At 36.5% G+C, this 12210-nt stretch overlaps 2 protein-coding genes and 1 long non-coding RNA gene across 4 annotated transcripts in view; 1 reads left to right on the plus strand and 2 right to left on the minus strand.

Annotated features, from left to right (window-relative positions):
* Positions 1-12210, minus strand: part of LOC139982710 (uncharacterized) — a 239831-nt gene that overhangs the window by 52761 nt on the left and 174860 nt on the right. The gene's annotated exons all lie outside the window — the stretch shown is intronic.
* LOC139982722 (uncharacterized) lies at positions 2646-9602 on the minus strand. Of its 2 annotated transcripts, XR_011798307.1 has the most exons (5): positions 9329-9602; positions 5901-6152; positions 5142-5331; positions 4292-4407; positions 2646-3742 (listed from the first exon to the last, which is right to left on the minus strand). It is a non-coding gene; the product is annotated as an uncharacterized lncRNA (long non-coding RNA). The 2 variants fall into 2 exon arrangements; XR_011798306.1 differs by lacking the exon at positions 9329-9602 and having other exon boundaries at positions 2647-3742; positions 5901-8121.
* The window catches only part of LOC139982716 (serine/threonine-protein kinase Nek1-like), a 29151-nt gene continuing 27548 nt past the window's right edge, over positions 10608-12210 (plus strand). Inside the window, exon 1 of the mRNA XM_071995791.1 lies at positions 10608-10767. Coding sequence (XP_071851892.1) covers positions 10740-10767 — 28 coding nt within the window. The 5' untranslated portion in view covers positions 10608-10739. The remainder of the gene's footprint in view (positions 10768-12210) is intronic.

A 12210-nucleotide genomic window follows, 5' to 3' on the forward strand; every position in this document is an offset into this window, starting at 1 on the left:
ATTAGCAAGGCCCGGAAAGGGTTATTTCCGGCCATATAGGGAGTATCTTTACTCAAAAGATTTCTGTACGCTCTACGCCAACCTGTGGTGGCGCTCCGCTTAGATAAAGTCGAAAGCGCCCATACAGACCATTCTCACCCCCTCTTTCCAATACCCCTAGCTCCGCCACGATAACAGGAGTGACTTTCCATATGTTATTGGTAGGAAATTGCAGGAATTATTGGAATCCTCAATGAAAACTATACGTAGGTAGTCTTGTTTGCGTGGGGATTGAGTTGTGTAGGTGTTACACAAAAATGTAGATATGCTTTCTTTATTCTTGTGGCAAGCCGCTTTCACTTTGATATCAGATAAACCTGTGGTACATGCAGTGACGTAGCCAGGATTGTTCCAGTGGAGGGGGTGGGCGCTTGGGGGGAGGGGCTTGAACAATTCTTGGGAGGGCGTCTTGTTACTACCTGAGTGGAGTGCCACCATATGGGTTGGCGCTCAGCATACGGGAAATTTTCAGCTATAAAGACCTCCTACATCGTTGGAAATAACACTTCCCAGGCCTTGTAAGCTGCTCTAAAGTTTCACAGCATCCTTTATTTTGAGATCCCCATGTCTTGATATGGTCATCAAATAGTTTAGAGAAATAGAAGAAAAAAGACAATCTGGTAAGTTGCTTTGAAATATCATGACATATCTCGGCCTATGCGCTATGTCACGTCAGGTTTTTCAGCAACTATAGCCTACTGCCGGTCCGCGGTCGAAGGGTCGTTCATGAGAGGTCATCATGGAGATTCGATACCATGCAGACCAATGAATGATATATTTTTCGCACAGTCTTGCAAGGTTTAAAGAAATGGCTCCTTACATAGTTGGCATGATTCAAATTCATCCAGTGCAAATTCATCCAGATGCAAATTCATCAATATAATTGGTCGAGAACTTGCTAGAACAGTAAGCTGTCTGAATTAGCATCTTCAGATCGAATATGGGTTTGCTGAGTTAGGGAGCAATATGTTCGAAGTACAAGGACCAACCAATGAACACATTTTTAACATAAGAGGCAGAGATAAGACACTTTAGCAGAAATCATTATGTCTTCTTTCTGTTTATTACTGATAAATGCAAATATTTTCATTAAAAATCAATATGAAATTGCATGTTACTTTCAGAAATATATAAACAAAGCAACTTCAACAACTTCAGCTCATTCACATTCATGCTATCAGCTAGAAAATTCACCATGAGGCACATTTTCTATGAGGCATTGATGTGAATACCACTGACATAACTTGTGCTATTCAAATGGATAAAGGGCTTGGTCAAGTCATGAATAAGGCTCTGCCCCATATATTGCACATGTACAAAAAGGGTTACTGCTGTACATGCAATACTTTTTTGATGGGGGAGAGAGGGGGGGGGGAGATGTGGTAACATGTTGAAAAGACCACATCTTTTAATTTGTCATTTTTCTTTTGAACATATGCAAATGCTAAAAATGAAAGCACTTGGAAATTTCTTAAAGAGATAGGCAGTTGTTGCCCTTGCACTGTTTTGAAGTCTGCACCACTGTAAATATTGTTGAAGGAGTGGAGTTCTGCGAATCTTTTGATAGTCAAGTAATACATTTTTCTTTCACTGTTTGTTAAACAGCTCCTAGCAGTAATATGCATTTGCACGACATTGTATCTGAGGTTCATTATGTAACCGGTGTTTTCTACATACAGTCAAATTAAAAACCAATGTTAAACTTGTTCACCTGCAATGGTCTAAATTCAGAAAGTACATCATTATCATAACTCTTTTGCATGTTGTATAACAGTACTGAATTTGAAGTGGATTATATTTATCAATGAATATAGCAATGTTTTGGGTAAAAGCAATTAAAGCATCCACTTGAACTTCATGTTTTCCTTGCATTGTTTGCTACTTCCTCCTATCTAGTTTCGAAAGGGACATATAGAAAAATGCTCAATACCTCAAACAACATTATTTAAACTTGTTTCCCACAAAAAATGTTCTGTCCCAGTTTCTGTAAACTACTCGGGATAAATGGAGGGGTGGGGGAGAGGAGGTGTTGGACAGGTTGGGAAACTAAATATTTGACAGATGTTGTATTTGACAATAAAATTCACCTTCCAAGGAAGTAATACAGTTCTTTAAGTGGCATTTTATGAAGGACCTACAGTATGTAACGATAGCAGAATTGGTTATTGCCTCCTGCTGAAATGTCCAATAAAGACTTGCAGTATTGGAATGTTCATCAGATTCCTCATTTATAGAAACATCTGTGTTTATTGAAACTTTCCTAGGATGTTGCCAACAAGATGCAGTTGAAGTCTACTGTACCTTGTTGTCAAAGGTGGAGCTCACAAAAAGTCCTATCAACTAGTCTTATTCAAGCAGTGGCAACATATGGGAAAAAAGAAAAGCAAAATATGGTACAATTTTGTTAATATTATTTTGAACTATTTATCCCAACACCCTATCCTCCTTTTAAGACTTTTGCAAGCTTGTAAACCAGTTACAGCACTCATGCAACATGATATGACAAAGGTTCATTGCCAGAACATGAAACTAGCAATTTGGAGTAAATTTGTTAAAATAAGTTGTTGATGAAGTTAATACACTGAAATATTGAATGGGGCTCAAAAGAGCTTAAGAAGTCTTTTGAGGTACACTACTTGTTCTGATAAATATATTAATTGCCCTAAGATTCAGCTATTAAAGCAGCTACTAGTCAGATACTAGATAGTATGGGATCATGAAGGTTTTCAGATTTTACCTATATTGGCCTCAAATAACCTTTGACTTGGCTAAGAGCTCAGCACATGATACACCTGCATACAAACTTCCATTCATCATTCCAATATTGAACTATCATGTTAACATGGCTTTCAGATTCAGATATCTAGTTATCTCACATGGGCTTCTGCTATACTGTTTATAGAATAGTACTCAATGTCAGAAACCTATATGCACTACATATGACTACCAACTTTTCCTTGTTGAGTTATGCTCTATGTTACTCTACTGACCTTGAGTATCCTTGACCCTCAATGAGGCCAACACCTACTGAAAATTCCAGTATAAATATAAAATTAATGAAATGATTCAGAAAATACTTTAACAGAAAGGAAAACTATTATAAACACTTCTGTTCATACTGACCTCAGCGTAAACAATTTAGAGACCAAGAACATATGGTATAATAACTATTAGCTAACATTTCTTCCCTCTACTCTGCAATTTTGAGAGAACAATAAGCAAAATTGATACTGGCAAATGTAACATGGCAACAATCACAATAATTCACAAATGATGATGACATCAGAAAAAGTAGCAACCATGACAATGATGATGATTTGAAAATCTTAATGAGCAATCCTAAATGTAACTAGAATTTCACTTTTAGTAGAGCAGGGTTCTCACAAGCAGGTTCTAACCTGGCGGTGGTCGTGGTTTGAATATGATTTTGCCACTCCCTGCATGGTTTGAAAGTTGAGCGCCCGGGCTGAACATTTATGAACCAGGAAAAGCTTGCTGCCACTTATCTGGTCCGAAAAAATTATAGCATGAGGTAAATTTCCTCCTGGGTGCATAATTATCATAACAGTTCAAGAATTTTTACCAAAGGTGATCATATTTGAATATCTGGAGTCGGCTCGGACTTGAAAGGTCTTGGATTTGGCTCATACCAAGTGGGGTCGGACTTGGCTCAGACTCTGGCTAATTGGACTCGACTACAGCTCTGCCATAAATATAAAAAGATAATGGATTGTTAATAATTTATTATATGATGTTGAGAAGGTAGAGACTTAGAAAGTTAACTCCTAAATGTAATGGATAGCATTAAACTCTTCGTTTCACTAACAAAAGGATTCTCAAATACAGTACTAGCAACATTACAGCTAAAATAATGGATCACCAATACGATGCAGTGAAGAAAGGGAATTTAATAAAGAGCATCCCTCAATGTAATGACTAGGATAAAACTCTTAGTTTCACTAACAAAAGGATACCACATGCAGTACCAACAAGAGGGATGCCCATTATATTGAGGGTCCACTAGACTTGCTAGACCCAACACCCCCATTGTGGGAAGCATTATTGAGCGTCTAGTTAGCATTTATTGGGTAACTGAAGTATTGAAGGACTTTGGTGTCTCCCCTCCCAGTAGTTTTATAACATTTATGAACCAGGAAGAGCTTGCTGTCACTTATCTGGTCCGAAAAAATTATAGCATGAGGTAAATTTCCTCCTGGGTGCATAATTATCATAACAGTTCAAGAATTTTTACCAAAGGTGATCTTTGGTATCTGGAGTCGGCTCGGACTTGAGGGGTCTTGTATTTGGCTCAGACAAGATGGACTCGGACTTGGATCGGGCTCTGGGTAATTGGACTCGACTACAGCTCTGCCATAAATATAAAGAGATAATGGATTGTTAATAATTTATGATATGTTGTGAAGGTAGACACTTAGAGAGTACTCCTAAATGTAATGGATAGCATTAAACTCTTCGTTTCACTAACAAAAGGATTCTCAAATACAGTACTAGCAACATTACAACTAGAATAGTTGATTACCAATACGCTGCAGTGAAGTAAAGGAGTTTAATAAAGAGCATCCCTCAATGTAATGACTAGGATGAAACTCATAGTTTCACTAACAAAGGTATACCACATGCAGTACCAACATGGGGGGGGGGGAGGATGCCCATTACATTGAGGGTTCACTAGACTTAAGGTTTGCTAGACCCAACATCCCCATTGTGGGAAGCATTATTGAGCATCTAGTTAGCATTAATTGGGTAACTGAAGTATTAAAAGACCTTGGTGTCTCCCCTCCCAGCAGTATAACAACTGGAATAATGGATTGGTGAAACAATGTTTTATTTGATACAGTGAAGTAAGGGAGTTACATGAATAATAGTTAATGCAATGAATATGATTAAAATCTTTGTTTTACTAACGAAAATTATTCTCAAATACAGCAACATAAGAATTTGTATAAATGGATTATTAATAATGAATTTTATGATGCTGTAAAGGAAGAAAATTCATTAACAAATTTTAATTTGTATGCTGCATGTCATATACCTGTCCAGAAACTAAAAAGAAAAATTCAAACTCATAGAATGCACCGTACCTGGCTCCAAGCAATGACATATAAATCTAGTCCTCATTATATCTACAGAAGTTGTTTGTCCAATTTTAATCGAAAGCCTTTCCTTTCATTGAAAATTTTGATCTTCAGTAAAAATATTCTTCTGTCTGCAGATTTTATTGATGACAGTACTTCCTTCTCTTGTGGAGAAATTCCATCAGCTCTTGTTAACCTACAATGAACCAAACAACATTTCAATCATATGTCAAAGTTTCACTGAAGTACATTCCATGTAAATATTTTTTTAAAGCCTCACATTTTGATATTGACATAGTTGCAAAAGGTACAAATAAACACATCATAATCAAGGTTAAAATGTGATGGTGTGTTAACACCTCAAGTCTTTGCTTCACAATCCTACCTACAATTCATTCCAGCCTGCCAGATGGCAGATTTACAGTACATTTGGTTTTCAAAGACTACACATAAAGTCATTTCAATTCGGATAACATTCTATGATGGTGGAAGTAGCAAAGTAAACCAAAAGGTTTGGCAGTGGACTTGGTGGGAAGAGGAAAGTCTTTCTTACATTACTTTGTTAGCCGTTGCCTTAGATCGTTTACAGTTTTTGAAAATAAACAGCAAATTTTCATCATCTTTGTTCGTGTTGAAACTTAGTACAGTAAATTTATATTATGTATAGTGTGTGTTGATCAGACTTAGAGGATATTAAAGGGAAGACTTTAGAAAACTAACTTCAGGTCATAGGGATTTAAAATATATCTCACAGTCAATTCTTACTGAATATTAAAGACACCTGGGATGTTTGCAATATATGCTTGTGGGAGCTCCTTATTTCCATATAAGCCATTTCTCTATGCATCCCATGGTCAGCATGAACCAGCAGCTCAAAGTTACAGTATTTTGATATCCTGTGTCGACCTTGAAATTGCAGCCCTGTACTTCTTGCAATAAAGTGGAGCATATCTGCTGTGGTGTTCTCATTCTGCATTCATGCATTCCTCAAATTGTGCCAAATTTGAGCCATCTTTTCTGACAAGAGAATGAACATAAATAAGTCCAGATAATTGTTTCATAAATTGCAAGTGGAAGTCTTGACAGTGCAGTTCCCTATTTGATGTCAATACTTAGTGTACATGTTGTCCAATATTCATGTCAGTTTAGTTAATTTAGTTATCACTTTTTTTCATGGAAACCGCATATGCAACAATTGAGAAAGATGCCACACTACTAAGTTTGAATATTGATCTATTATTTGGTATGTAAGTTGTACCCAGGAATTTAGCATGCAATCACTTCAAGAGATTGACTGGGTATTCATGCATGGTTCAATGCCTCATCCCGCATGCAGTTCATTTACTAAAAAATTGCATGCACCCTAGACTATGTATACCGGTACATTTAGTCCCTCAACGTATCATTTGGGGTTTAAGCTCAGGACTACTCGTGTACACAGACTTTGGCATTATGACTGAGTTCATTTTTAATGTTTGGTTTCAATGATGTTGAAACTTTCCACTCACGATGGCATATGTGTGCGTGTGCATTGGTAGGAGTACTGTGTTTGTGATCCTAGCTTGTAAACACAGTTTCTCATGACAGTAAGCTTTATTGGACAGATCTCATAGTTGGTACAGTATGTATGTATAGATGCATCACAAGTACAAGAAGCCTATTGTTTTTGGTGAAGGTCAAAGGTAGTTTAGGTAAAAATGGTCAAATTGTGAAAACTCAATTTGAAGCATGGATAGATCTATTTATTGGTATGTCTAGGCCAGTGGTTGGGTCAACAGGGCAAACTTGTGAAAACCTTATTTAAACCATGCATCTCAAAGCAGGGTACACTAGCTTGCAGAGATATATAATGTTTAGTATCATGTTATATCGCTACAGAAGGCTTTCAGTGGTCTTTTTAGATCCCCAACTGTCACTTTGAAAATGTTGTTTATCACAGTTCTCAATAGTTTTTTGCTGTATATTATTAAGATACAATAAGTTGTACATGCAGCCTACACATATACAGTAGCATACATGTCAGATTGACAAATTCATAAAATGAAACTTATTACATAATGGAAACCATGTGCAGTGCAGTTTGCATAATGGTGATCTATTTATACACCCAACCAGCTAGTATCGGATCATAGCAACATGATACCACATGTATGCATATAAGTGTTTTGTCACACAGTACAGTTCTAACATCATACAAGGGAGTTTTATTTGTTCCATAACAACTCTGATCATAATAGCCTGTTCGTGCAGGGAGTTGTAATGGAACAACTCCCTGGTTTGTGCTATGGACATGAGAACTATCTAGTGCCTGTTGAACATTAGTCTTGTGCATTTTCATGTTACTTACTAACACCAAATTACTGCACACAGATGGTCATTTTTAAAAGTATGAAAACTGAATACAATCAAGAGCTTTAATTTGGACATGATACCCAATATGAAACTACTTTAGTTGCACATACTGTATGTATGCTGGTTTTTATCATGAATGATTTTTATAGGAGCCATGATTTATTTTTTATGAAGTAGGTCTGGATTCCCTTGGCATTATAACCTGATTGAAATTTAACCTCTGTGATTGCACTAATATGTGAGACCATTGATCAACCTAATTAATAGCTTTTAATGATGAAGACACTGATAACAATTTCATAACTCATTAGTGTGAACACAATGCAAGGTTCAATGAGGTACTGTTTATTTCCTTAAAATGCATAGCTGGTGATTTTTCAACATACTCTAATCCTTTCAAATATGTTACATTGAATCTTTACACTTTTCCATTGATATATCACAGACTGTGTTTTTTTGTTATGGGACTCCGTAAAACTGGATCAAACCTAGCAATTTTGGACAAGGAATTTGCTCTTTTTGCAAAAACTCCTAAGTGCTCAAGTGACTGTACAGTAGGTCACCCTGTGAAGGCATTGTGGGACTTTGAGGAATACTTTTGATCAAGCTATTACTTCAGCACTATTAACACTACCCACAGCATAACATTAATAACAACATGCCTAAATTACTTAGCCATGATTGCGTTGTTATTCTAAAATGAATACTCAATTGTTTACCTTCAGCCATGATTCATCCCATAGGTGCAGGGAGAAAAAACTCATGTTACAGTACAAAAAATTGTTGTACACTGCTACACTGAGGCCCTGTGTGACTTAGTTCTCTGAATCAGAACCAATGACACACCACTACTACTGTACGCACAAGGCTTAGTGATGCACACTAACACATATAGAGAATATTGTGGGGATGAATATTGTACTGAGACGGCAAACGTTTTCACATTTTTTACTTTTGTAACTCGCATATGGAATCTGTCAGGCCCTTTCTTTTACTGTAGTGTTCCGTTTGCTTGTGTATCTGTTTTTGTGGAGTTGTGACTTTCTGACTGCCTTATTTTATGTCAGAGAGATTGAGACATACCCAAAGATTTATATTTCGTGAAATGGTTCAAAATTGCATCGCACGAATGCAAGTTCTTTCATACTCCTAAATTGACACATCTGTCGATGAGCTTACTGTAGTGAAGGCCTAAGTAAACATCCATTATCTTTGGATGCTGTTTGCTATGCTCTGAGCCTCTAATTTCAGAAAGGTCAGGTCCCAGAGATTAGTGGTATTATATTGAGGTAATTTTGGTTATTTTTAGGGAGTAAGATTTCCAAATGCCCCAAAACATGCACAGAAACAATTTGATCAACAAATACCTGAAATGGATTCAAACTCATGAAATATTTAACTCTGCTTGGCTGCAAAAAGTTATGGTTGCCTGCTGTATAGTTGCTAGTACTAGCTACAGTATTAGTAGGCTAGTATATAGTAATAGTAGCCTAGTACTAGTAGGCCTAGTAATATTTGGAGGTGCGTCAATTATTAAGCCTTTACTTTAAAAGATCTGGAAGATCACCAGGCTGCAAAATGTGTAGGTTGACCAGTCTGTTACAAGTATATACTTTAATTTATTTATCACATTTATATTCCGAGTATCAGCAAAGGCAGTAGCAGGCAGCTGTGATTTACCATAGCCAGTAATACTGATAGGTCCAATTTAGGGCTAACGTTAGGCATAGGCTAGTCTACTCTAACTCTAACCATGGTCTTAATTTATTTGTGTTCAGCATGAAGGTATTTACTCTAAATGTTATTAATATATCCGGAACACTTTTAAGGAATTTACTGACAATGCATATACTGCAACAAAGTCCAAAAGCCAACTTCAAATGGGCAACGTTTACGGTAACCTGCGGCACTTTCCTTTGTAGACTACATGGCTAGGCCACATAAAGTAACGTTGAATGTAGGCTATTGGGATAGCAACGATACGATCCGATCGACTGCCCTGCCACCGAACACAGAAAGAACTGCTTATGTGTGGGGGCGTTGTTTCGTTACGTGTAAATTTGCCAGTTAAAATAGAAACTCTTATTTTCTTAAATATCCCAAATTTATGGAAGAAAAGGTACAATTACGAAGATTTCAGTGTAATTAGAGGAACCTTTAAGTTTCGGAATTATATATAGCCGCATTTGGTCAAAATCGAGGTGTAAAGTTGGGATCAACATATATACCATGTTCGTAATTCTGTTATATACCCTTCGGAATTACCTCCACTTTTGAGGGGAAATTTTACCCTTTAAATGAACGATTTTTGTTTTTGTAACTTCGGAATTGAAAAGTTTATGAGGTTTTCTCTTAACTCGAAATAATCATTCCTCAAAGGAAGTGAAATTGATTGAACAAGAAGACCCTAGACTTAGGTTTACCTGGTGTCAGGTAAACCTATCCCCGAGGTAAACCTAAGTCCCAGCTATCATGCGTTGAAGTAAACAAATATACCAATGTATATATATATATATATATATATATATATATATATGTATATATATATATATATATATATATATATATATACATATATATATATATATATATATACACGTGTTTCTTATAGAATACTGTAATAGAGCTAAAATATAATCGCAATTCTCTTTCGAGATCCGGCTTTAGGAATCACAAATGACTTCGGGTTGGTTAGCATCATGTTTGATCTCTAGAGTAAGGCAAAATATGTCACCAAAAACAGCACTAGTATTGTTCGATACAGGTGACAAACGCCAACATTGGCATTACGACTTTCCTTACCGGTTTCGAACCTCTGGACATACAATCAGCGTCCATAGCCTAGTAGTTAGGATGTCGGCGTTCAGAGCGGAAGGCCCGTGGTTTGAATCCCGGTGGAGGCTGAAAGTTTTTTCACTGTTCTTGATTTCCAACTCATTACGATTTTCATTTATATATATATATATATATATATATATGTTATGAATATATGTGTTACACACCTCCCCCAACCCTCCCCAACACAAAAAGAGCTGTCTTTCCTTTATAACAAATCTATTATCCCCCGCAACACCTCTCAGGAGGTCGATCAGGGGCTAAACTTCTTTATTACTATTACACACGTGAAATGGAATGTTCCGCTGCACTTTTGTGGTTCAGTCGAATTGGTTCCACACGAACAAACCAAGTCGCGTAGGCTATCAGTTTCCTGATTAAAACTGAAGACAAAGTACCAGTTTATAAACCACTGCCATGGCTCTAGCAAGGGGACCATATTCGCGTAAGTTTGGTTGTTACTGAAGTAAAATAATTTAGTAGTTTTTCGCACTAACTTAAATATTCTGACCATTAATACCTATGGCTTACTTGAGAAGTACTCAGTTGATCTTGACAATTTTGTCTTTTTTCTTTGTCAACGACTTTTGATATGTCCATTTTGAATTATGAAACATTTTGCAACATGTTAATATTACCTAAGCTGCTAATTTTAAGCCTCCTTCCAAATGGTAGAATTATATTGTGGTGAGCGGTACAATTTACAACGTTCTTATATTGCATATTGGTTTGAAAATATGTCCTCTGTTAATTAACATAAATAATGTGTTATCTAGTGATGACCTCTGCATGTGTTCAGAAAATAGAAACGATACATGTAAATTACAAATTATTGGCTGCTGACTGATCAGAGGAGATTTTACCAGATTCAGTTTAAAAACTTATCTTGAATTACTAGTTATTAGCAACATATCTTAGACATTAAATAACAAATCATTTAAGTACTTTTATTTTTTATTTTCTCAGTCGACTTGCTTCTTCTTTTGACTCTCTTGCCCCCTCCTCACTTAACATTGAATAACTTTCCCTCAAATCATTCATTAAACATATTCATAATATACATATTCATTGTGATATGTGATATATATTTGTGTTCTTATACATGTTATGTCCTCTACTTATGAATATGTAATTGTTAAATATGCTCTATTAATATCGTGTCATGTTGCTGCACTAACACTGTTTTGTTAGATAAGACAGCTTGCTGGTATATTAGAAATGTATGCAGTTTAGATATAACATGAATTCTTAGCTAGACTTGATTAGTTGATGTATTACAAACCAAGGTCGCATCCTTCCCCGTCGTCAAAACTTCAGCGCCTGGATATAGAATGGTCGATTGTTTGTTACCAAACAAGTCGCCACGTTTGCAAAAGAAAGCAACAATTTGCATCGACTTGCATCGATGCCCTTAACTATACCAACTAAGACCCTCCTCCGCCTCACCAAGACAGAGTTCAATTAAGGTTTACCATTTCAAAACTATATGGGTTTCATCAAAAGTTTTTAAAAGTTTTCCGACGGAGATCAATTTACTTATACTTTTAACACCAGTGTAACAGTAAACATATATGTATTTCGATTCTAAGGGATTAGGGTCTTGGCGACCTAGACTCCTGTTTGTAGGACCGTAGATATAGAGCACAGTAAAGTGCTGCACAGTCAACACAATGAAGACTGAGACCCCAGTTGGAGAACATTTTAACCTTCTCAATCATACCATGAATGACATGTCCCTACAGGTGATTGAATCCTTAGTTGACCGTCTTGACCTAGTACGAATCAGCAGAGAGAGGCTGTGGATACAACGCCTTTGCACCATTCCTCATGGGCTCAACATTCTGGAAGGACATGACTAACTGGTTTTGTTCCCCTCTCCTTTCCCCTT

Source organism: Apostichopus japonicus, chromosome 16 (genome assembly GCF_037975245.1).
Source record: "Apostichopus japonicus isolate 1M-3 chromosome 16, ASM3797524v1, whole genome shotgun sequence".
Taxonomy (NCBI): domain Eukaryota; kingdom Metazoa; phylum Echinodermata; class Holothuroidea; order Aspidochirotida; family Stichopodidae; genus Apostichopus; species Apostichopus japonicus.